The sequence below is a fragment of the Eulemur rufifrons genome, chromosome 6 (assembly GCF_041146395.1).
Source record: "Eulemur rufifrons isolate Redbay chromosome 6, OSU_ERuf_1, whole genome shotgun sequence".
NCBI classification, from domain to species: domain Eukaryota; kingdom Metazoa; phylum Chordata; class Mammalia; order Primates; family Lemuridae; genus Eulemur; species Eulemur rufifrons.
This window is the reverse complement of record NC_090988.1, coordinates 36,353,954-36,376,492: the sequence shown is the minus strand read 5'-3', so window position 1 is coordinate 36,376,492 and position 22,539 is coordinate 36,353,954. Positions and strand designations below refer to the sequence as shown.

The window sequence follows — 22,539 nt, the reverse complement described above, 5'->3', positions numbered from 1 at the left end:
AGAATCAGTTCTGGTTTCACCATCATTCCTATTAGGTGTTATGTTTTCTGTTACAATTGTTTTGGCTTGTATGTTCGTTTTTATCTTCTATAATTTTTCCTTGATGTTAATTTATCCAATTTCTTGGCTAGAGGCCTTAATGTACTTATTTTCCCAAACTTGATTTTTTTAATTTCATGTAAAATAGATTTTCTTCTTTTTCTGTCTTATAATTTGCCTAGAATTCTGATACTAGCATTGTCATTCCAATTTGGTTTAGCCTAATGCTAGCTTGGTGTTTCTTTTGTCATACAATTACTTTCAAGAATTCTGTATTCTTTTCCTTAGGTTTAGTGTCTCAACTTCTTTGAAGAGGCTTCCAGTACAGTGGGATTAGGAGCTACTCATACACCCAAACGTGAGGATCAGGAGAGGTCTTAGAGACAGTGACAGCCCCACTGAGGAACCTCACAGAGCTGTAGGCTGAGCCAGGACTTGCTTTGGGGCCTTCTCTACTGGGAGATATTCTATTTCCTTTGGTCAAAAAAATGCTGACTAGAGTCTCTCTGACAAATCAGCAAGCCTGGGAAAGATATCTTATTTGTTCAAAAGTTCAAATCTGAGTTACTCTTTCACAGATAAACCATAACGCTTAAGAAAATAGGAAAATAAATTACTCCCTAACATTTTCTGGTATCTAGAACATATCTAAGAACTCGGGAGTCTGCTGCTTATTTTGATGCCATGAAGTCTGAGCACTCCAGTACCCGCAACGCAAGTTTTATAATCATGACATTTTACCCAACCATGGAAGAATTTACAGACTTCAACAAATATTTTACTTATATGGAATCCGAAGGTGCACACTGAGCTGGCCTAGCCACAATAATTCCACCCAAGGAATGGAAAGCCAGACAGACCTATGATGACATCAATGACATCTTAATAGCTGCTCCTCTCTAGCAGGTGGCCTCTGGGCAAGCAGGTGGCCTCTGGGCAAGCAGGTGTGTTTACTTAATACCACAAAAAGAAGAAAGCCATGATCCTCCAGGAGTATCAGCATGTGGCAAACAGTGAAAAATATCAGACTCCACCACACCTGAATTTTGAAGATTTGGAGAGAAAATACTGGAAGAATCGCATCTATGATTCACCAATTTATGGTGCTGATGTCAGTGGCTCCTTGTTTGATGAAAACACTAAACAGTGGAACCTTGGGCACCTGGGAACGATTCTGGACCTATTGGAGCAGGAATGTGGAGTTGTCATCGAAGGCGTCAACACACCCTACCTGTACTTTGGCATGTGGAAGACCACCTTTGCTTGGCACACAGAGGACATGGACCTTTACAGCATCAACTACCTGCACTTCGGGGAGCCCAAAACTTGGTACGCGGTGCCCCCAGAACACGGCCAGCGCCTGGAACGCCTGGCCCGGGTGCTTTTCCCGGGCAGTGCCAGGGGCTGTGAGGCCTTCCTGAGGCACAAAGTGGCTCTCATCTCGCCCACTGTCCTCAAGGACAATGGGATTCCCTTCAGTCGCATGACTCAGGAGGCTGGCGAGTTCATGGTGACCTTTCTCTACGGCTACCACGCTGGCTTCAACCATGGCTTCAACTGCTCGGAGGCCATCAATTTCATGACCCTGCCTTGGATCGATTACAGTAAAGTGACCTCTTGATGCAGGTGCAGAAACTCAGGGTGACACTTTCCCTGGATGCCTTTGTGTACATCCTGCAACCCGAGGGCTGTCAGCATTGGAAAGGAGGGTAAGGCCAGATGCTTGTGGACCCCACTGAGCCTGGGCCAGCAGCCAGCCAGCAGCTGAACACCTGGAGTCAGGGCAGGAAGACTGGGGGTGGTTCGCCTGTCCAGAAGCAAACATCTTCTTTGGCATGATAGATGACTCCCAATGCTACCCCTGCATTTCCTGTAACCATGTATTCTGGCTCTGAGAGGAACAGTATCATGTTTAGAGCAATTGACACTCACATACATTGCTTGTGTGAATGTAAAATCATACTGCCCCTTTGGAAAGTCTTGCTTATTGTCTTCTAAGCTTAAGCACACATCTATCATTAGCAGTTCTACTCCTATTTACCTAATTTATAATAATCCAGAACTGTGAACAGTACATATGTCTCTGAACACAAGAGTGGAAAAACATAGTTCATTAAAATATTGTTAAGCAATACAAATGAATAAACTGCTGGAACATGTAATAAAATAGATGAATCTCATAAACATCAGGTTGGGGAAAAGAAGCTAGATCAAGGGAAAACATACTGTATCATATCATTTTTATACATTAGAAAAATATGCCAAACTACACTGTGGTCTTAGAACTCAGAAAGTTGTACACTGGTGGGGAGTGAGAATTTCCTGAAAAGTTCCAGGAATGAGAGAATTTTGGGGGTCTGTGGGAATGTTCTACATCTCATTTTGGGGGATAATTACATAGGTGTATAAAATTGTTCAAAGTCACTAAAGTGAAGACCTAAGATCTCTGCATTTTATTGCATCTATTCTATAGTGAAGAAAACTGAATAGGAGACAAGATAAGAAAGTAGAAAAGTGAGAACCATGTTAATAAACCCTAGGAAGTTGAATCCTTGTTGGCAGGGAGAAAAGCAAGACTGCGACTCCATCCCAGTGCAGAACCAAAAGGGGTCAAGATTTTGTGACACCAGTTACCTCTGGAGTTGGGAGTGAAAATGAGGCTAAACACAAGAGGTTTGTTGAAAATCTGTTTGAGACCTTGTTATTTCCTTGGGTGAGGGCCATCAAATTAGCATCAGGATGACTGCTTTATACACACCTCAGCAGTAGACCCGATGTTCTTGCTCTTGTATTCCTGGTGAGAACTGGTGGTTACTAAAATTAGGTGGATTGCGGATATGGCAGTGCAGAGAAATAGAGAGAATTCTGAAAAGTCTCTGAAGATGGTAGCCTGGCTCACATCCCAATTTTGAATGTTAGAAGCTGCATCTCTGCTTGTTCTCCTTCAGCAACATCACAATCTCTTCCCAGGCAGATGGATGCCCTGGGAATCCTAGGATAAAACAATCTTGCCTGTGATAGACACGAAACAGAAGCATCCAATGATTTTTGGAAAATATTTCTCCTATTGTACTCCTACTAATACATATCTACTAATCTTTCATAACTTTGTTGCATTCTCTTGCCCAACAAGGGCAAGCAATGATACAGCTAAATTAGTTTGTAAATGGTCTTCTGGAAAGGTCAGGGAGTTGGGGGTCATTGTAGAGGGGGTTCTTCAAGCAATTGTATTCAGAATTCTCTGTTACTTCCTGCAGACACACTCAATTTGGACACATTTAATTTGGACCACTCTTGTGGTAAATGATACCCAGAGCCAGCTGTTTGCCCATGTCCGATAATAACTTCTTGTTCTTCTGTACTCTATTTCAGAAAAGCAAGGGACATTGATAATTTAAATTATATAAAAGCAAGTATAGAGCCTTATTTGTTTTCTCTGCTATATCCCTATTCCTAGGCTTCTCTCTATTTCTCAGAAAGTACAATCCTGGTTTCAGTGCATATTCTTCAAGTTTATACTCATAAGTCTATGCAGCCAAAAGTAATATGTCATGTGTGCTTTTATCTATTCATCACTCCCCTCCACGTATGTAAAAATTCAGTGTTACAACATCTAAACACATTGCTGTATATAACATACATAGGTTCTAGTGAGTCCAACAGAGTCAACTAGATCTGTGCAATTATTCATTTTATCGATTCCCACACTGATGGACAAGGAGATTTTTCCACATCTTTGTTATCTCAAACAGTACTTTATTGTGTATAGAACTAATATTCCTTGGTTATATGTATATTCATTTTCAATTTTTCTTGAAACAGCTGGATTGGTCTACAAATTCTATCTCCATTTCCAGTGGCAGCTCTGCTTCCCCCTACCTTGGGGATTTCCATATTGTCAGACCTTCTCACTTTTCCTAATCTCAATTGGTAAAAAACAGTATCTCACTGCATTTCCCAAATTACCAGAGATCTTGCATGTCTCCTTAAATTTATTGGCAATTTGGATTTCTTCTTTTGTGAGTTGTCTGTTCCAGGGCTTGGTCCTCTTCTTTTGGATGGAGTATTTTTTTATTGTTCTATAGAAGTTTTCAGGATACTTTTTCATTGTCTATTCTAGGTCTGATAAAACATTGTTCTAGCCTGTATGTGTCTTTTAATTTTTTTTATGTCATGATTACATTGGAAATCAGTTAAATATATTAGACATTTCCATCATTGTTTGTGTTAGTTCTTCTGTAAGATGTGTTCCCCACCTTAAAATCATAAACACATTCTTCAGTATGTTCCCTAAGGGTCTTAAAGTTCTATTTTGTACCCTCAGTCTTTTATTCATCTCCAATCTACTTATGTAAGTGGTGTGAGGTAGAGCTGTATTTTTCTTTTTCTTTTTTCTAGGAAAAGGGTCAATACCAGTATTACCTATTGAGTAGTCATTTCTCCCCCTGTATTTGTATGCCAGCTTCATTATATAAAGATTCCCATATACATAGTTGAGCCTTGAACAACTCAGATTTGAACTGCATGGGTCCTCTCATACATGGATAATTTTCAATAAATATATTGGAAACTTTTTGGAAATTTAGGACAATTTCCTAAATTTTTTGGAAATTTAGGACAATTTGAAAAAACCCACAGTTGATGTTGTGGCTTCAAAATAGTGAAAAAAATTAAGAAAAAGGTATGTCATGAATGTATAAATTATATGTACATACTAGTCTATTTTATCATTTACTACATAAAATATAGAAAAACCTATTATGAAAACTTAAAATTTATCAAAACTTTGGCACACAAACACAGACCATAGATGGTGCTATTCATCTATGAATGTAGTAGTAGAAAGAAACGTAAAAAAAGATACAGTATTAATTCATAACTGCATGAAATTAACTGTAGCACATACTGTACTACTATAATACTTTGGTAACCACGCCCTCTTGTTGTTACAGTGAACTCAGGTGTTGGGAGTAGCTGCTTATCTACCACGTGACTCCAGTCATCTCCACATGAGCAATTCCTCTCTTCAGTAAATTGCGTAAAAAGGACCTTTACACGCCTGGAGTAGTTTTCGTCATGTTTGGTGCAACACCACAAAGCATGAGTATCACCCTGGTACCCGTAGAAAGCACCACTATTGATGCTGGAAGTGTTTCCAAAAAGCAAAGAAAAGTCATGATGTTAAAAGAAAAAGTAGAATTACTTGATATGTACCTTAGATTGAGGACTGCATCTGCAGTTACCCGACATTTCAGACAGAAGATTGATCTTTTAAACAGACGATGTAAACTTATGGTATCAATAAATATAGTAAATTACTGTAGATGTATTTTCTCTTCCTTAATATTTTATTTCTATAGCTTTATTGTAAGAATATAGTATATAATACATATACAAAATATATCGTAATTGACTGTTCAAATGTAAGCTATTAATGGTTAAGTTTTGGGAGGAATCAAAAATGAGACTCAGATTTAAAACTGCAGGGTTCAGCACGCCTAACGTCCTTCTTGTTCAAGGGTTAACTGTGCATATATCTGTGTCTGGCCTCTCAATCCTGTACTTAAATTATTGTTCATTTCAATTCAAATATCACAGTTTGATAAGGGAGAAGTCATTCTTCTTTGTCTTTTTTTTTTTAAGGAATAATATTGGAGATCCTTGTTTAAATATCTGACTCTTAGATGTCTCTGTGACTCAGTTTTCTCACCTGAAAATTAGAGATAATGAGATTTTTCCTAAAGGTTATTGTGAGGATTAAATGAGATACTCTATGCAGAGTAAATTGAACCTAGAGGGTAGGGAGGGCTGATAGTCATCTATGAACAAAAGATCCATTCATGGGTATGAGTACACATGAGGTCCAGTGTACATGTGCATGTTCAGAGCAACATCGTTTGTAAGATGCCAAAAGTAGAAACAACCCAAATGCATGTCAGCAACAGAATCATTTATACCACTGAATATATTCCAGCAAGGAAAACAAGCAAACTACAGCTATACAGAACAATATAATTGAGGAAAATAACTCACATTACATTAAAATACATAAAGTATGATTCTATTTACATAAGGCTATATGACATTTTCAAAATAGGCAACTTTTTCATTAATTTAATTAACTTACAATTCTTCTGCAGGAGATTTTGTCTCCTCTCCTCAATTTGTTACTTTATTTAATCATTCATTTATACCAGTGTGAACTCATAGATACTTATTTTGTACTTTTGATTATAATTCAACACCACTTTATTTATTTTGTTGCTCAACTTGTTCAAGATTCAGCAATGGGAGGTGTTTTCTTGGTTCCTGTGCCTCTCTGGCATAAGCTCATCCATGATTTTATTTGTTAAAGTTTCCCACATCCTCATTTTCCATCATTGCAAGATGCTCCAGACTCATGTATGTTTCCTGCCCAGTTCTAGAAACTTCTTTTCTTCATCAGCAGTGCCAGTTCTTTATTTTTTTAAAGTATTAGATTTCAGTTTTATTAATCATCTTCGTTTTTGTAATCATTGTCCCTTCTGTTTATTTCCCATTTTATCATTATTTTTAACTTTCCTTTTCTCTTGCATAATTGTGTTTCTGATTTTGGTTTGTTATTACTAACTGCTTGAATTGCACATAAAGATCAATACATTTGTAGACATTAATTTTCATGTAAATATGGTTGCATTAAGTTTTTGTATGGTTCATTTTCAATCTGATTTCATTGTTGTCAAGGTTGTGCTCAAGACATTGATTCTATGGAATTTTAATTGATGTTTATTTTGTAGTCCTGTATTTTACAAGTATTATCAATGTATTGAAAAGCATTTTCCATTTGATTTTTGATTGGTGTGGGTTATATGATCAAAGTTAAGTTGCTAGTGCAAATTATTCTGGCAGTATTAATTTTCTTCTGTGCTCTATTGTTTTCTGAGAGAAATGTGTTAAAAAAAATAATAAAAAAACCTCCCATTTTGACTCCAGGTTTTTCAGTTTTAGCTTACACCTCTCAGTCTTGGTTTTCTATGTGACAGTGCTATGTGGTTAGGTGCATAAAGTTCATCACTATAATACGTCCCTTGTAAATTTTTCTTTCAATGAGTATAAATAAAATATCCCTCTTTGATCCTATCAATACATTTGATATTAATATTGCTACTGTAGAGATTTTTGTTTAATATTTGCATGGATTGCCTTTTCCCATTCCTGGATTTTCAACCCCCTTAATTTTGTTTTAAGATGGGTTAAAAATTTAAAATATAAGGGAGGGGCATGGATGGAATGAGAGGTCAAACCAGGGACCAACCCTGTGATACATGAGCTGAGTGCTGATTAGATTAGGACGCTGCCCAGGTAAAAGCCAGGATCCTTGGGACCTGGGGCTGCATGTGGAGTCCCGCTACCGAGAGGAAACCTCTTTGGGTCCTGGAGTACTTTCACCTGCAGTTGGGAGCTTTTGAGTGTGGCTCAGGTGCGCTGGGCTGCAGGGCTGGTCCGCGCCTTCCCTGCCGGCCTTTCCTAGCGTCCCACGCGGACGGCACCGGGCGGAGATAGAGGAGTCACGGCCCCGGCGCCCCCAGAGCCATGAGCTCCAGCCGCCCCCGTGCAGATGTGGACCGCATGACCTCCCTCGAGGTGGACAACCTGCCCCACCGCACCTCGCCCGACACGCTGTGGCGCATCTTCCAGAAGTACGGGCGCGCAGGCGACGTGTACATCTCGCGGGTCCTCTACGCCAAGGAGGCGCTCGGCTTCGCCTTCCTCCGCTTCCCCAACAGGCGCGACGCCCAGGACTCCGAGGACGCCTTGGATGGGGACCTCCTGGACGGCCGCGAGCTGCGTAGCACAGGGTGCGCTACGGCCACCCCCGGGACTCGCACTGCAGCCGCCTGGGACCATCGCCCCGCAGGTCCGGCGGTGCCGGCTACAGACCCCGTGGCCGCAGTCCGAGGCGGCGTGGCCCGGGCCTGTCGCGGAGTCCGGGCGGGTCCCGTTCCCGCAGCGGGTCGCGCTGCAGCCGCTGGGTCCCGCACTCGCTCTCTGTCGCCCTCCAGATCCAGATGGGCGCGAAAGTCCAAGTCCTCCTCGGTGTTCAGATCCCGCCCGCGGTCCAGGTACGGGTCCCTGTCCAGGACTCCTCACCCCGTGTCCAGGGTGAGGGAATCCATGCCCACGTCGCGATCCAGGAGTCCCCTGAAGTCTCCCAAACAGGAAGGAGCAGTGTCTTCTTAAGAAAACGACATAGGGGTCAGCAACGGAAAGGAGGACTTGGGGGAAAGGACCACATACTCGGTCCATCCAAGGGCTCCTTGGAACCAGCGGCTGGCTATTGAAAAGTCACATGTTTTTGGGAACATGTGACTACCTTTTTACTTGTAGCCTTCGCCTCCGGTGGCAAACTTTATTTCCCCTGCCATTTTGTGGCAGTTATTCTAATTTCTTGTAATTTAGCGAGGCGAACGATTTCAGATTTCATTATTGGACTTGGATATCTGAGGTAACATTTCATTTTTGTATACATAGTGCTGACTTTTTTTTGTTGTTTGAAATTTAATATTGGTAACTTGATTTGCGACCTCGTGAGTTTTAAGGAAATGCGGGCATTACACAGAGCCTACAGCTGTCAAGAGATGGACTCAACATCACCTTCATTCCTTGAAAGTAAAAGCTTATGAAAGTTGGTGTAAATTTGTCTGTATAATGTTGTTTACCTTCATATTGTAATTTACTTTCTAAATTGTAATCTGAACCCAAACATATATAAAGACTTTTCAAGTGAAAAAGACTAGATTTATTGAAAAGATTGCTTGTTAAACACATTTCTAACATCTGGAAGAAGCTGAGTAGAAACGTAGGAGTGAAATAGGAGAAATATTTTCTGAAAATTATCTGGGTGCTTCTGTTTCGTGTCTATCACAGGCAAGATTGTTTTATCCTAGGGTTCCCAGGGCATCCATCTGCCTGGGAAGAGATTGTGATGTTGCTGAAGGAGAACAAGCAGAGATGCAGCTTCTAACATTCAAAGTTGGAATGTGATCCAGGCTACCATCTTCAGAGACTTTTCAGAATTCTCTCTATTTCTCTGCACTGCCATAGCCACAATCTAATACTACCACCTAATTTTAGTAACCACCAGTTCTCACCAGGAATACAAGAGCAAGAACATCAGGTCCACCACTGGGGTGAGTCTGAAGCAGTCATCCTGATGCTAATTTGATGGAGCTCACCCAAGGAAATAACAAGGTCTCAAACAGATTTTCAACAAACCTCTTGTGTTTAGCCTCATTTTCACTCCCAACTCCAGAGGTAACTGGTGTCACAAAATCTTGACCCCTTTTGGTTCTGCACTGGGATGGAGTCGCAGTCTTGCTTTTCTCCCTGCCAACAAGGATTCAGCTTCCTAGGGTTTATTAACATGGTTCTCACTTTTCCAGCTTCTTGTCTTGTCTCCTACTCAGTTTTCCTCACTATATGATAGATGCAATAAAATGCAGAGATCTTAGGTCTTCACTTCAGTGACTTTGAACAATTTTATACACCTATGTAATCATCTCCCAAAATGAGATGTAGATTCCCACAGCCCCATAACAATTCTTTCATGTCTGGAACTTTCCAGACAATTTTCACTCCCCACCAGAGTGTACAACTTTCTGAGTTCTGTAACCAGAGTGTAGTTTGGCATATTTTTGTAATGAATAAAAATGATATGGTATAGTTTGTTTTCCCTTGATCTGGCTTCTTTTCCCCAACCTGACGTTTGTGAGTTTTATCTATCTTGCTCCATGTACCAGATCTTCATTGCTTTTTATTGCTGAATAATATTTTAATAAACTATAATTTTTCCACCCTGTATCAGAGACATATGTATTATCACAGTTCTGGATAATTATAAATTAGGAAAATAACTTGCAGTAGAATTATTAGTGATATGTGTGCTGAAGTTTAGAAGATACTGAACAAGAGTTTTTCAAAGGGCAGCAAGATATTACATTTGCACAGTACATGAGAGTCAATTGCTCTGGATATAATATGGTTCCTCTCAGAGGCAGAATACATCATTCCAGGAAATCCAGAAGTGGAACTGGGAGTCATCTATCATGCCAAAGGCTAGATGTTTGCTTCTTGTCCTTGTGACTTCTAGTGTTCAAAGAGACCTGTTTTCACCAGGGCTTGGAACAATAATTCCATGCTTTAGGAACTGAGATAGTCACCTGGCCATTTCTGTCTCCTCCCATCACTGAATAACCATGCAAAGAAGGATTATAATGTTGTCAGTGGTGATAGATCTTTATTCTCTCCAGGAAATTATTCTGCAACACAGTGAAACCTAAGGTAGTGTTTCAGGTCAGGTCCACTGTGGAGCTGAAGCTAAGACGTCAGCACAAGGATGTTTATTAAAGAGTGCCCTTGGGATCTACATCTGAAGAAAGGAGGGGGAAAAAGCATCTTTGAGCAGAGGGAAAGTTGATCTGTGGTTCAGGGCCAGAGGTGGTCTCAGAGGTCTTAGAGATCTTGTAGAGAGCTCTGGAGCTGAAATGGAACTCAGGGTTGTCCTGAGTTGAGCAGAGATGGCCCAGCTTTATGCTCTAGCACTGAGCACTCATTGGATGTGGGCCAACGTGGCAAGAGGCATGTCCTTTGCTGAGGGAGCTCTCGTAGCTGAAGGCTGTCTACTGCACTCCAAGGCAATAAGACTTTTATTTATCACATAACAGTTTATTTCTCATTCTTGGAAGTTCTACTGTGGGCCCCGCACCTCTCTAAGTCTACTCTCTTCCATGTCATCCAGTATGATTCCATCTTGTGATTCCACCATCTCAATATTAGCTTAATTCCCTTTGCACGCAGATACTTCACTCCCATCCTCCTCTGTGCTGGAGTCCCTGAGTTCAGTATCTCAGCTTCAATTTTCCAAAAGATAAACCATCATTGCCTGTTAAATTATGAAAGATAAATTTTCCCAACTGAATGGGATAAGTATGAAGTATGGGTATTTGCTGCTCTTTACTTAAACTTCAGACAAAGACCAATTGTTCATTGTACCTGCTTTCAGTTTTACCTGCTACTTTTTGAATTCCTGCTTAAAACAATATTAATCATCTTTTAGATTATGTTCCATATTCTTCATTGAACATAATCTATATCTCCTTCCATCTCCTTTGAGTGGCAGTCTCATTAAATAGTTGTAGTAAATTAATTTTTAATGTAATTATTCAGTTCAAAATTGTAATTATAATAATTTCAATTGAAATTAAATTAAAATTATAGATTATAAAGTGTATTTGTCACTTCTCGTGAACTTCGAGAGACTACTAAAGGCGATATCCCTTCCACCCCTTTACCAAACACATGCACACCAAAACCTATTAACATTTCAGGGAATTTATGGATCTCTTCAGTTTTATTCTAGATCTTAGCTTTAGGAGTCTAGAGTTTCTTTCAATATTCCCTTATCATGAATGTATCTGAGGCTTTGAAATAGCATTTTCATTCTTCTTTTCCTCAGTAGAGCTTGCACAGAGGTCTGCATGAGGTCTTCTTGTTCCTGCTGGTGGTCACCCCATGCACCATGTAGCTCCATGGGAAGATGCTGGGTGTGGTGGCCAGGAGGCTGGGTGGAGCCAGGAAGCTCTTCACAAGCTCACAGTGAGCTACTTGCCTAAAGGTCACTCGAGGTCTTTACCTAGTGTAGGAGGGGCAGCTCAAGGCTCCTGTGCTTCTGTGAAGTGAGCATGGCTGGGCAGTGGGTGCTTCCTATAGTTGGCTTCTTTGTTCCTGGCATTCTCCTCTCAGAGGCCACCCAAATCTTGACTGTATCCACATCGTGTGAGCGCCTGCTCAGAGCATACAGAGACACTTCTGTTCCAGACACCTGTGCTGGGCTCAGGCAGTCGTTGGACAAAGGGTCATCCAGGTATTTTCCATGATGTTGGGCTTGTGTTTCCAGGTGGGAGTAGGGAAGATGGGTGTGAGCTGTGGGGCCCGGGGGGGATTCTACTAGAGAGGCTGAGAAGCAAGTCCTGGTGAAGTATCATTTCCTTCTCTTTTCCTCCTCAGAAAAGGCTGTGGTACAGGGATGGGGCCAGAAATTTTAGATCCTTCCCAGAATCCATGCAAGTTCTATAAAATATAAATAATAGTAGGTAGAAAACAAGTGGAAGTAATGCATCTAAAATATTAATAGGAGAATTTCAGTCACTTCACATCGTCCAAGACAGAAAAAATGTACAAACATAAGTATATAAAAAACAAAAAACATCAACAATAATGTAGAATGCATGAAGGGACTTCAAAAATTTTCTTAAAAAATGGAATTAAAAGATTAAAAAATATAAACTTTATTTCTTGACATAATCTCCATCAATGTCAAGACATCTTTTAAGCCAAGATACCAGCCATTTAGTCCGTCCCTACACAAGTGAGGTTTCTAGAAATTAAACCATGTCAATGCAGTCTTCCTTACACTATTAACTGAGGATAAATGGATGCCTTTTACAGATTCTTTAAGATTAGGAAACAAAAAGAAGTCAGAAGGAGCCAAATCAGGAACTTAAGGTGGATGCTTAATGATTTCCCATCAAAACCCTTCCCAAATAACACTTTTGATGAGAAGTTTGGGCAGGAGCATTGTGGGGGACAAGGACTCTGTGATGAAGCTTTCCCAGGCATTTTTCTTTTAAAGATTTGGATAATTTTCTCAAAACACTCTCAAAATAATCAGATATTATTGTTCTTTGGCCCTCCAGAAAGTCAACAAGCGAAATGTTTTGAGCATCCCCAAAACTGTTGCCATAACCTTTGCTCCTGACTGGTCTGCTTTTGCTTTAACATGACCATTTCCACCTCTTGGTACCATTGCTTTGATTGTGCTTTGTTTTCAAGATCATACTGGTAAAGCCATGTTTCATCTCCTGTTACAATTATTTAAAGGAAGGCTTCAGGATTTTGATTCTACTTGTTTCAAATGTCCATTGACAGTTCTGCTCTTGGCTGCAAGTGATCTGGGCACAATGGTTTTGGCACCCAACCAGTGCACCTATGCTCAATTTTAATTTTTCATTCAGTTTAGTGTAAGATGAATCAATTGAGATGTTTATGGTGTTGGCTGTTATTTGTGCTGTTCATTGTTGGTCCTCTTCAATTAGGGTACAAAGAAGACAAAGGTTTTCTTTGCAAATTGATGTGGATGATTTGCTGCTGTGAGCTTCATCTTCAACATGCCTTGTTAAAACAAGTTACCCATTTGTAAACTGCTGATTTCTTTGGGACATTCTCTCCATAAAGTTTTGGCAAAGCATCAGTGATTTCATCATTGTTCCACCCAAGCTCCACCCTAAGTTTGATGTTTGTTTTTACTTCAATTGTAGCAGAATTCATGTGGCTCTGATAGGGGCTCTTTTCAAACTGATGTCTTCTTCTTAGTGTCTCAATCTAGAGCCTGTTCAGATGTAGTATAACGAGTTAGTACAAGTTTATTTTTGTGCAAAAGAATTTTGAAACCCATGCATAATCCTTTTATAATGTGTATTTTCCATGAACTTTTTCAAGACTCTTCTTGTGTCCCTGGTAATATATAATACCCTCACTTATCATGTGCCAGTGAATCAATCATAATATTTGACATTATATTAGGGTGAAAAGAAAACATGTATAAATTAAAAAAGGAATCATTCCATATTACCATCTGATAAAATCAGAATTTGATTACAAAAATCAGTCAACATAGACGTCCTTTCTCTAAATGGTTAAAGATTCTCTATTAAACAACTTTTAGATTAGAGGGAAACATAAGCAAAAATAGACAATTTCCCAGAAAATGTATACATATTCGTTAACATGATGAACTTGATCCAAATAACCTCATTTTGAATCCCAGCTTTACATCTTACCAGCTTATTTGACCTTGATAAATAACTTAAATTCCTGATGACTCAGTTTCTTAAACTGTAAAAAGAGGATACTAATAGCACCTGCCTCATGTGGTTGGTGGGAGGGATCTACGAGAACATTTGGAAAGTGCTAAAATCAAATCCTGGGACACAATGAGTATTGTTGCAGTGTTTTTAGATTTTAAAATTAATTAAATACATGTGGGAATATATGAGATTCAGTTATATGAGTAATGAGGAATATTTGCAGCCTTAAACATATTTTCAACCATATTAAAAGAATGAAGGTAAATGGATTAAAGTTCTGACTTAAAAAGTTGGGAAAAAATATACTGAAAGGAAATAGTACATATACCTATATGCTGAAATTAATGAGTTACAAAACCTGTAAAATAATATAATTAATAAATCAACAAAAATCTCAAATAATATACATTTATAGGAAAATTTAGCTTACTAAAACTAATTTCAGAAGAGATACAAAATCTAAGACAAATTTCTCTGTTTAAAATACATATACCAAAATGTCAAAGGATCTACCTCTTCCAAAATCACAAAGACCAAACAATTTCATAGAAGAAATATGTGAAATTTTAAACAGCAGATATTTCTAAATCTATTTAGGCAATGGAAAAGAAGAAAAATTCTAAGTCTTAAGCTAAACACAACATCAATAGAACAATCTAACAAATGGCATAATGAAAAATTATAGACAATACTTATTTAATTTAAATATTGGCTGAGAGAATCTAACTACATTAAAAAAACAAGATATTATGACTAAATGGGATTTAATACAGTAGGCAATGATAGTTTAAATAAGCAAATCTAGCAATAATTCTTATCCTATTAGTAGATCCAAGAAGAAAAGTTATAAGATCATTTTTCATAGGTGCTATTAAGCATTTGAAAAAATTCAATATTTAGTCTTGTTCTAAACACACACTCATATAACAGTTCATGAATACTTTCTTGAACTGAAAACATTTTCTCTATCTATCTCTTAGCTATTGTAGCCCCAAACCAGCATTTTACTTACAGGTGAAATATTTAAGGCATTTCTGCCAGTTGTTAAAATGGACTGATGGGTATAATTGATGGAGAAAAATACAGCTATAAGTGATGGAAGTTCATGGAAGGGAAGAGACCAAATTTACTTTGTTTCTGTTGCACTTGATATGACTGAGTACCTGGAAAACCCAAGCAGGGCTGGTCCTTCTTTCTTTGTTCTCTGACTCTTCAACCTAGCAGGGCTTCTTTGCTGCCCAGAGTTTACTTCTATGAACTCTTCCGGAAAACAGCCCCTAGCATTTAGCAGGGAGGAGGCAGACACTCGCTCTCCTAAGTCTAGGGGGTGGGGAAGGGAAGAAGCAGAATTCAAGAAGAGCTTTTTCTATCATTGTTAAAAACAAGAGGAAAGAACCAAACAGGGCCACACAATTGATGATTCTCAATTAGGTGAAATATTGCTGGGTACTATTGATGCAGACTGAAAGGGTAGTTGGTGTTAGGATTCTTAAAATCAGGGTTTTAGGAGAGGTGAGTTGACAGGGGTGACTAAGCTGGGGTGGAGAAAAAGATTATTTAGAAGAGAAGAGGTGAGAGACCTGAGGGTTCAGCGTGCTGACCACTGTAATCATACTCTCTGGAGACCTTTCACCTGTCTGTTGTTCATGTCCAGGCTCATGCACATCCAGTCCCCATTCCAACTTCCTATCTTCTCATAACTTCAGGGTTGTCACTCCTCCTGTTCTTAAGCAGATGACTTTGATCCCGATGCACTGATGAAGTTTCTTTGATTATTTCAGACTTCCTGCCTCCTACCGTCTCTAACACTCTATAATACTTCCTGAGCACATATAATGTGCCAGGAACCAATCTAGGTCTTTCAAAATCATCCTATCATTTAATGCACAAAATCAACTAAGGAGATAAGTACTATTATTTGTCACATTCATATAGAAGAAGAACCACAAGTGTGGAAAATTGGAATCAAATCCTCAAGATCAAAGCTTAGCAAATGTGGGGTTCAATATTCAAATCCAATTTAGCAATCAATGCTGATGCTCCACATGTCCTAGCTTCCTTCCTTATTTTATGTATAAACATCTTTTTGGCTACATTTAAGTTTCCATTAATTTTCATATTGTTCATTGAAACTAACTTGTTACCTTAGACATTGTAATCACTTAATTCATGTTTATTTGAATAAATGATTAAGTGAAATCATCTACGTAGAGCTTCTCAACTGTCTCCCTCCTGACAAAAGTATGTCTGGATCATCACTTTTCAATCTTTTCCCAGCTTTTAGTTGTATGTTTAATGATATGTTGAACACACAGTCAGGAGCCAGGGGATTGGATTAGGAGAGGGCTAATTGATTTAAAACATTATTGACCTTTGATCCCATTCTATTCCCTTTCTTTTTGAGGATGAATCCAGACAAAACAGCCTATTTTGGAGGTTGGCATTGTCTCATTTGAAACTAGGATGTCACATTAGTGAAAATTGGGCTGTACAGTATTCTGGGTTCTTTTCCTTGTTAAAACTTGAGATTGATTAGGAAGTGAGAATTTTCTCCATTAAAAGTTTAAAGCATTTGGTTTCATGTTTTGAAAACATTTTTCATTTTTACATTGGAAATTATGGTAGGTGGGAGTTTGTATTTTTTCTCGATTAAAACATGTGTATGTATTAGGTAAATATGGTCTCTTGTGTAATGGCTAGTTTTGGTATATTGCCATGTTTAAAGTTTTAGGCAAAACTGCAGATTTTTCAGGCAAATTATTTTCATTGTATGGGAAACTGAAGAAGTATCCAGAATTGAGATGAGTGAGTTTAGAGGATTAAGAGATTGGATAGCGATGGTGCTGATTGAAACTGGTTTTTGAAGAACTATGTGGAAGCAGGCCATCAATCCTTCCTGCTTTATTTTCAGGTAGAAAAGGGGAAAATCACATTTCTGGATGTTGGATATGTTCCTGTGAAGTCAGGATTTCATATTAATGGAAAACTGTCTGTTTCTCTTCCCAACCTTGATTCTGGTTTTTAAAACAATATATGAAAAAACTTAAGGCAAGTACTTAAAATACTTTTTACATATGAAATGGAGTTTAAGAGTTTAAAATCTTTACTTTTCATTTTGGTGACTTTTAATTATTTTTGTTTTATTTTATTAGATGCTAACATGAGTCTAGATGAGGTTACCACTGGAGGCTAAAGGTGCATGTATAGATTTTTGTATATTTCCATGTTCAAGCTTCAAATAAATAACTTTTACTCCAAATCGTTTCCTTTAGTGAGATAGCATACTGGTTTACTAGCAATAGAAAGGAACATTTTGTGGTCAGTGATTGATTAGGTGACTATGGGCTTACATTGGAGCTGACTGATTCAAGTTGTTCTTTGAGTCATATATATCTTCACTAATTTTTCTGACTAAACTAACAATAAAGAAATATCCCATTTCCTTTGAGAAGAAATGGCTGAATCCAGCATTCAATGCCTGAATGAATGGGCCAGCTGGGAGATACCAGTCAACACCTGTCTCACGGAATGTGCAGGTGCGATCAAATGTCTGCCCAGGGAACTTTTCCCAGGCAGTTCCCGAGGCTGGGAGGCCTTCTGGAGGCCCATGTGGCTCTGATCTGGCCCAGTGTCCTGAAGGACAGTGGGATTCCCTTAAATTCTATGAATCAGGCTGGAGCTGACCTTTCCTTATGGTGACATTCCCCGCTGGCTTCAACTAGTAGGAGGCCATCAATTTTGTGACCCGGGGATAGATTGATTACAGCAGAGTGGGCTGCAGTGCAGCTGGGGGGAGGCCAGGATGACATTTTCTGTGGACACGTTCGTGCACATCCTCCAGCCTGAGTACTAAGAGCTATGGAAACACAAGCACGACGGCGGGGTTGTGGATCCTTCAGAGCCCAGAGGGCAGGCTGGCCGGGAGCTGACCACCTGGAGGGAGGTCCAAGCTCCTAGGAGAACCGCTCTGGGTCTGTGGCACCTTCTGTGACACCAGGCCCACGTCCCTGTCAGCCTGTGGCCGTGGGTGGAGGGACCTACTGTGTGCCCCTGTGAGTTGGGCTTTTGGTGACCCAACCACCATGCAATCCCTGCAGTGCCGTAGCCAAGCCCCTGCCCTAGTCTGGCCCTGCCACCCACCCTGGGTCAATCCTCCCTGGTTCTGCACCCTTCAACTGACAGACATGGTCGTGATCATTGTCCTTGGGAACTGGGGGCTCACCTTGTAACTCTCAGTCTAGGTTTTCTATGTGTCAGTGCTACGTGGTTAGGTGCATAAAGTTCATCACCATATTATTTTTCTACTGAATTTTTCATTTCAATAACCATAAACATGTCCTTTTTGATCTTAAAAATATATTTGATATTAATCTTGCTACTCTTGGTTTCTTTTGTTTAATATTTATCTGGATTGCCTTTTCCCATTCCTTGATTTTCAACCACTTAGGTTTATTCTTTAAATTGGCTAAGGGAGGGGCATGAATAGACTGAGATATCAAACCAGGAAATGAGACCTGTGGGTGGGTGGGTACCGACTGGGTGGGTACTAATTGGATTAGAACCCTTTAGATGCAGGTATAAAGCCAGGGTCCTTGGGACCTCTGGCTTCATTTGCAGTCTAGCTACCAAGAGGAAACCTCTCTGGATCCTGGAGTATTTTCATCTGGAATTGGGATATTGCTGGTGAAAGGTACGTTGGTTTATTTCTCTGTTGGGCCATATTTGGATATTTGTTCTTTGGAGAAAATTATTATTACCATGTTGTTGATTAGAATCCGTTGTACTAAAAAAAAAAAAAAACAACAAAAAACCTCTACCAGATTATTAGCTATGTCTTCTATTATGTCATGATGTGGTTTATTTGTATTTTCTCTCTTCTCTTTATGCCTATGGTCCTAATTCTAACCCTTTTCAAAGAATCAGTTTTTGGTTTCTGTCATCAGCCCTATTGGGTGTTCTGTTTCCTTTTGCCATTGTTTCTGTCTACATCTTTCTTTTCTTTTCTTTAATGTTTCTGTCATGTTAATTCATCCAGTCTCTCGAGTTGATTGCTTAATTCATTCAAACTTGCTTTCCCCCCCTTTTATTTCAATTAGATGCTTTTCTTTTTCTATTTTATGATTTGACCTTGCATCCCGATATTAACAGACCAATTCTGATTAGTTTAACACTACCTGAGTATTTCTTTTGCTATGCACTTGTATTGAAATATTCTCTATTTTTCTGTTTAGGTTTAGTGTTTGAACTTCCTTGAAGAGACCTTCCAGTGGAGTGGGGTTAGGTTTACTCTTGCACTCAAAGCTGAGATCAGAAGGGGCTTCAGAGAGAGACACCACCAGCTCAGGAAGCACACAGAGCTTCAGGCTGAGGCGGGACTTGTGTTGGAGCGCCTGCTCCTGTGGGAGATATTTTCTCCTTCTGGCAAAAAATACTGACTAGAGAGGAGCCCCCGTGGGGACCTGCTGCTTACCGTATTGTAACCATGGGGTCTGAGCACTCTGATACCCAGAACCCAAGTTTTACAGTCATGACATTTTACCCAACCATGGAAGAATTTACAGATTTCAGCAAATATATTGCTTACATGGAATCCCAAGGTGCACACCGAGCTGGCCTAGCCAAGGTAATTCCACCCAAGGAGTGGAAAGCCAGACAGACCTATGCTGACATCAGTGACATCTTAATAGCCACTGCTCTTCAGCAGGTGGCCTCTGGGCAAGCAGGTGTGTTTACTCAGTACCATAAAAAGAAGAAAGCCATGACCCTGGGGGAGTATCGCTGCTTGGCAAACAGTGAAAAACATCGGACTCCACCACACCTGAATTTTGAAGATTTGGAGAGAAAATACTGGAAGACTCGCATCTATGATTCACCAATTTATGGTGCTGATGTCAGTGGCTCCTTGTTTGATGAAAACACTAAACAGTGGAACCTTGGGCACCTGGGAACGATTCTGGACCTGTTGGAGCAGGAATGCGGAGTTGTCATCGAAGGCGTCAACACACCCTACCTGTACTTTGGCATGTGGAAGACCACCTTTGCTTGGCACACGGAGGACATGGACCTTTACAGCATCAACTACCTGCACTTCGGGGAGCCCAAAACTTGGTACGCGGTGCCCCCAGAACACGGCCAGCGCCTGGAATGCCTGGCCCGGGAGCTTTTCCCGGGCAGTGCCAGGGGCTGTGAGGCCTTCCTGAGGCACAAGGTGGCTCTCATCTCGCCCACTGTCCTCAAGGACAATGGGATTCCCTTCAGTCGCATGACTCAGGAGGCTGGCGAGTTCATGGTGACCTTTCCCTACGGCTACCACGCTGGCTTCAACCATGGCTTCAACTGCGCGGAGGCCATCAATTTCGCGACCCCGCGATGGATCGATTATGGCAAAGTGGCTTCGCAGTGCAGCTGCGGGGAGGCCAGGGTGATCTTTTCCATGGATGCTTTCGTGCGCATCCTGCAACCCGAGCGCTATGAGTTGTGGAAACGCAGGCAAGACCACGCGGTTGTGGACCACGGGGAGCCCAGGGTGCCAGCCAGCCAGGAGCTGACCCCGAGCGAGCTCCAAGTGCTCAAAAGAGCCGCGCTGGGCCTGAGGCTCCTCCCACCCTGCCGGGCCCCGGATCCCCCTGTGTCTGTGGCCCCCAGGGGTCGGAGAGCCAGGCTGGGCCTAAGGGGCTCCTGTAGTGGCCGAGCCCAACGTTCCCGTCGGCCTCTGGTCTGGAGCACCCTTGTGAACTCTCCGACCCCACGTCCTTCGGTGGTCCAAGGGGCTGCTTCCCATCCCGGGGCCATTGCTGCCCATAGCTTCCAAGATCCCCCCCAGGTCCTGCCGCTGACCCTGGTTCCAACCACCCTAGATCTCCTTTCCTCACCTGGCACACGTGATCATAGTCGTGATCGTGGTCACTGTCGTGGTGGTCGTTCTGGTCGTGGTCATGGTCGTGGCCGTCGTCCTAGGGAACTGGGGCTTCAAGAGCCGACCCTCCTGCCTCAGGCCAAGAGGAGACTCTTGCAGGGCACAGCACACTCGGCTGTGGGCCCGGAGCCTCATCCCCTATCTGCTAATGGAGGGTTGATGCACAGGCCTGCACCTTTGAGCCCTGGGCTCCTGCATCCTGCCAACGCAGCTGGCTGCTGCTGTGCTCCCGATCTCCAACCCTTGGGCCCCCCTCTGGATCCCGATAATCAGATGCACCCTGGTCCCTGCCTGCTATCCCTGGACAGCATTCCCGTGGATCTCCCTGACATTGTCCCCCTGACTCCTCTCAATGGCATTCATTGTGCCTTTGAAAATGTTCTCCAGGGATGCTGCTCAGGACTGCCCAACCCCTGTGAACTTGGCTGAGGTTGTAGCAATGGACCACTCCTATGAATCTAGAATCCTGGCCCCAACTAAGGTTGCCAGAATCTTCTGGAACTAAACCTAGATTGAGCTGCACCTCTGAATTTGGAGATATTTGTCACCAATGAATGATCTGAAGCCTCTGAACCCATGGCTATTAAACATTACCAAATATGGCAATGCCTCTGACCATCAACCCCAGGAACTACCGAAGGTCCAGCCAAGGGAGAATTCTGGCCTGCACCTGTCCCTGTTGAAGCCCCTTTTATCTCAAAGAACTGACACATTCCAAGGCTTCCAGATGCTTTTTTCTGCTGTGACATCCAGGGCTACCATTGGCAACTGAAGTGGACCTCGCTACCCCATCGGCTGCCACAGGATGCAGTCGTAGCTCTCGGCCTCTCAGCACACTCCTGACCATTAATGTGCGTCTAGAGCCTACAATGACTAGAACCCTAGACAAGGCTTGTTTCTGAAGCCCTCCCCGTGATATCTCCCCTGTGGAGGTATGCCTCTAGCCCCCAGGGTAGTTTGAGCCAACACGGGATGATGCTCAGAACCTGAGTCCCTTAATTGCTCCTTGAGTTTCCTCTGAGCCTCGGAGTCACTGACCCTGGCTTCCCCTAGACATGACTACAGTCCCAGTGAGGCCCAGGTCTCCTCCCTGTCTTGATACTGTGACTTGCTCTACCTTCCAGGCCACCACCAACCTCTGCTCAAGCACCAACTCAACGTTTTTACCAATTGTGTCTGTCAGCCTTGAGTCTATCCTCAGAAATGTTTTGTAACTTTATTAATGTTTATCAAATTCATTATTCCTACTGTGTATCTGAAAAGCAAAGAAAAAATCATTAAAGTATTATTTTTAATCACAATTATACAAAATACTTATATCTCAAGTAAAGTGATTCCATAGGATGAAGATAAAAGAATGGGCAAAACTGTGCCAAGGAAAATGCAAACAATCAGAAAACAAGAGTCATGGATGTTAATATCAGACAAACTAGAATTGGGACCAAATGTATGTGGAAGAGCTCTTTATAATGGTACAGACTGAATGCCCTCATGAAAATACAGCAGTCATGAATATTCATACAAGTCATTTAGGTATAAAATATAACAGATTTAAGATAAGTTAAAAGAAACATATTAAAATCAGGGCAACTAAAGTCACCTTTCCTGGTCCAAGACAGAAAAAATAGACATACATAATGTTACAGAAAACTTAATCTGCATTAACAGTAAGGTAGAATT

The 22,539-nt window shown here is 41.1% G+C and overlaps 1 protein-coding gene and 1 pseudogene across 1 annotated transcript; both read left to right on the top strand.

The window, feature by feature from the left end:
- The first annotated feature begins 723 nt into the window (after window positions 1–723).
- Window positions 724–17,999, top strand: LOC138384805 (lysine-specific demethylase 4D-like; annotated as a pseudogene).
- Window positions 18,000–19,422: 1,423 nt separating this feature from the next.
- On the top strand, window positions 19,423–21,364 carry LOC138384804 (lysine-specific demethylase 4D-like). Its single transcript, XM_069470476.1, is given in 4 exon segments — window positions 19,423–20,673; window positions 20,756–20,766; window positions 20,835–21,210; window positions 21,212–21,364. Coding segments are annotated over 4 exon segments (1,788 nt in total). The 5' UTR covers window positions 19,423–19,425.
- The last annotated feature ends 1,175 nt before the right edge of the window (window positions 21,365–22,539 follow it).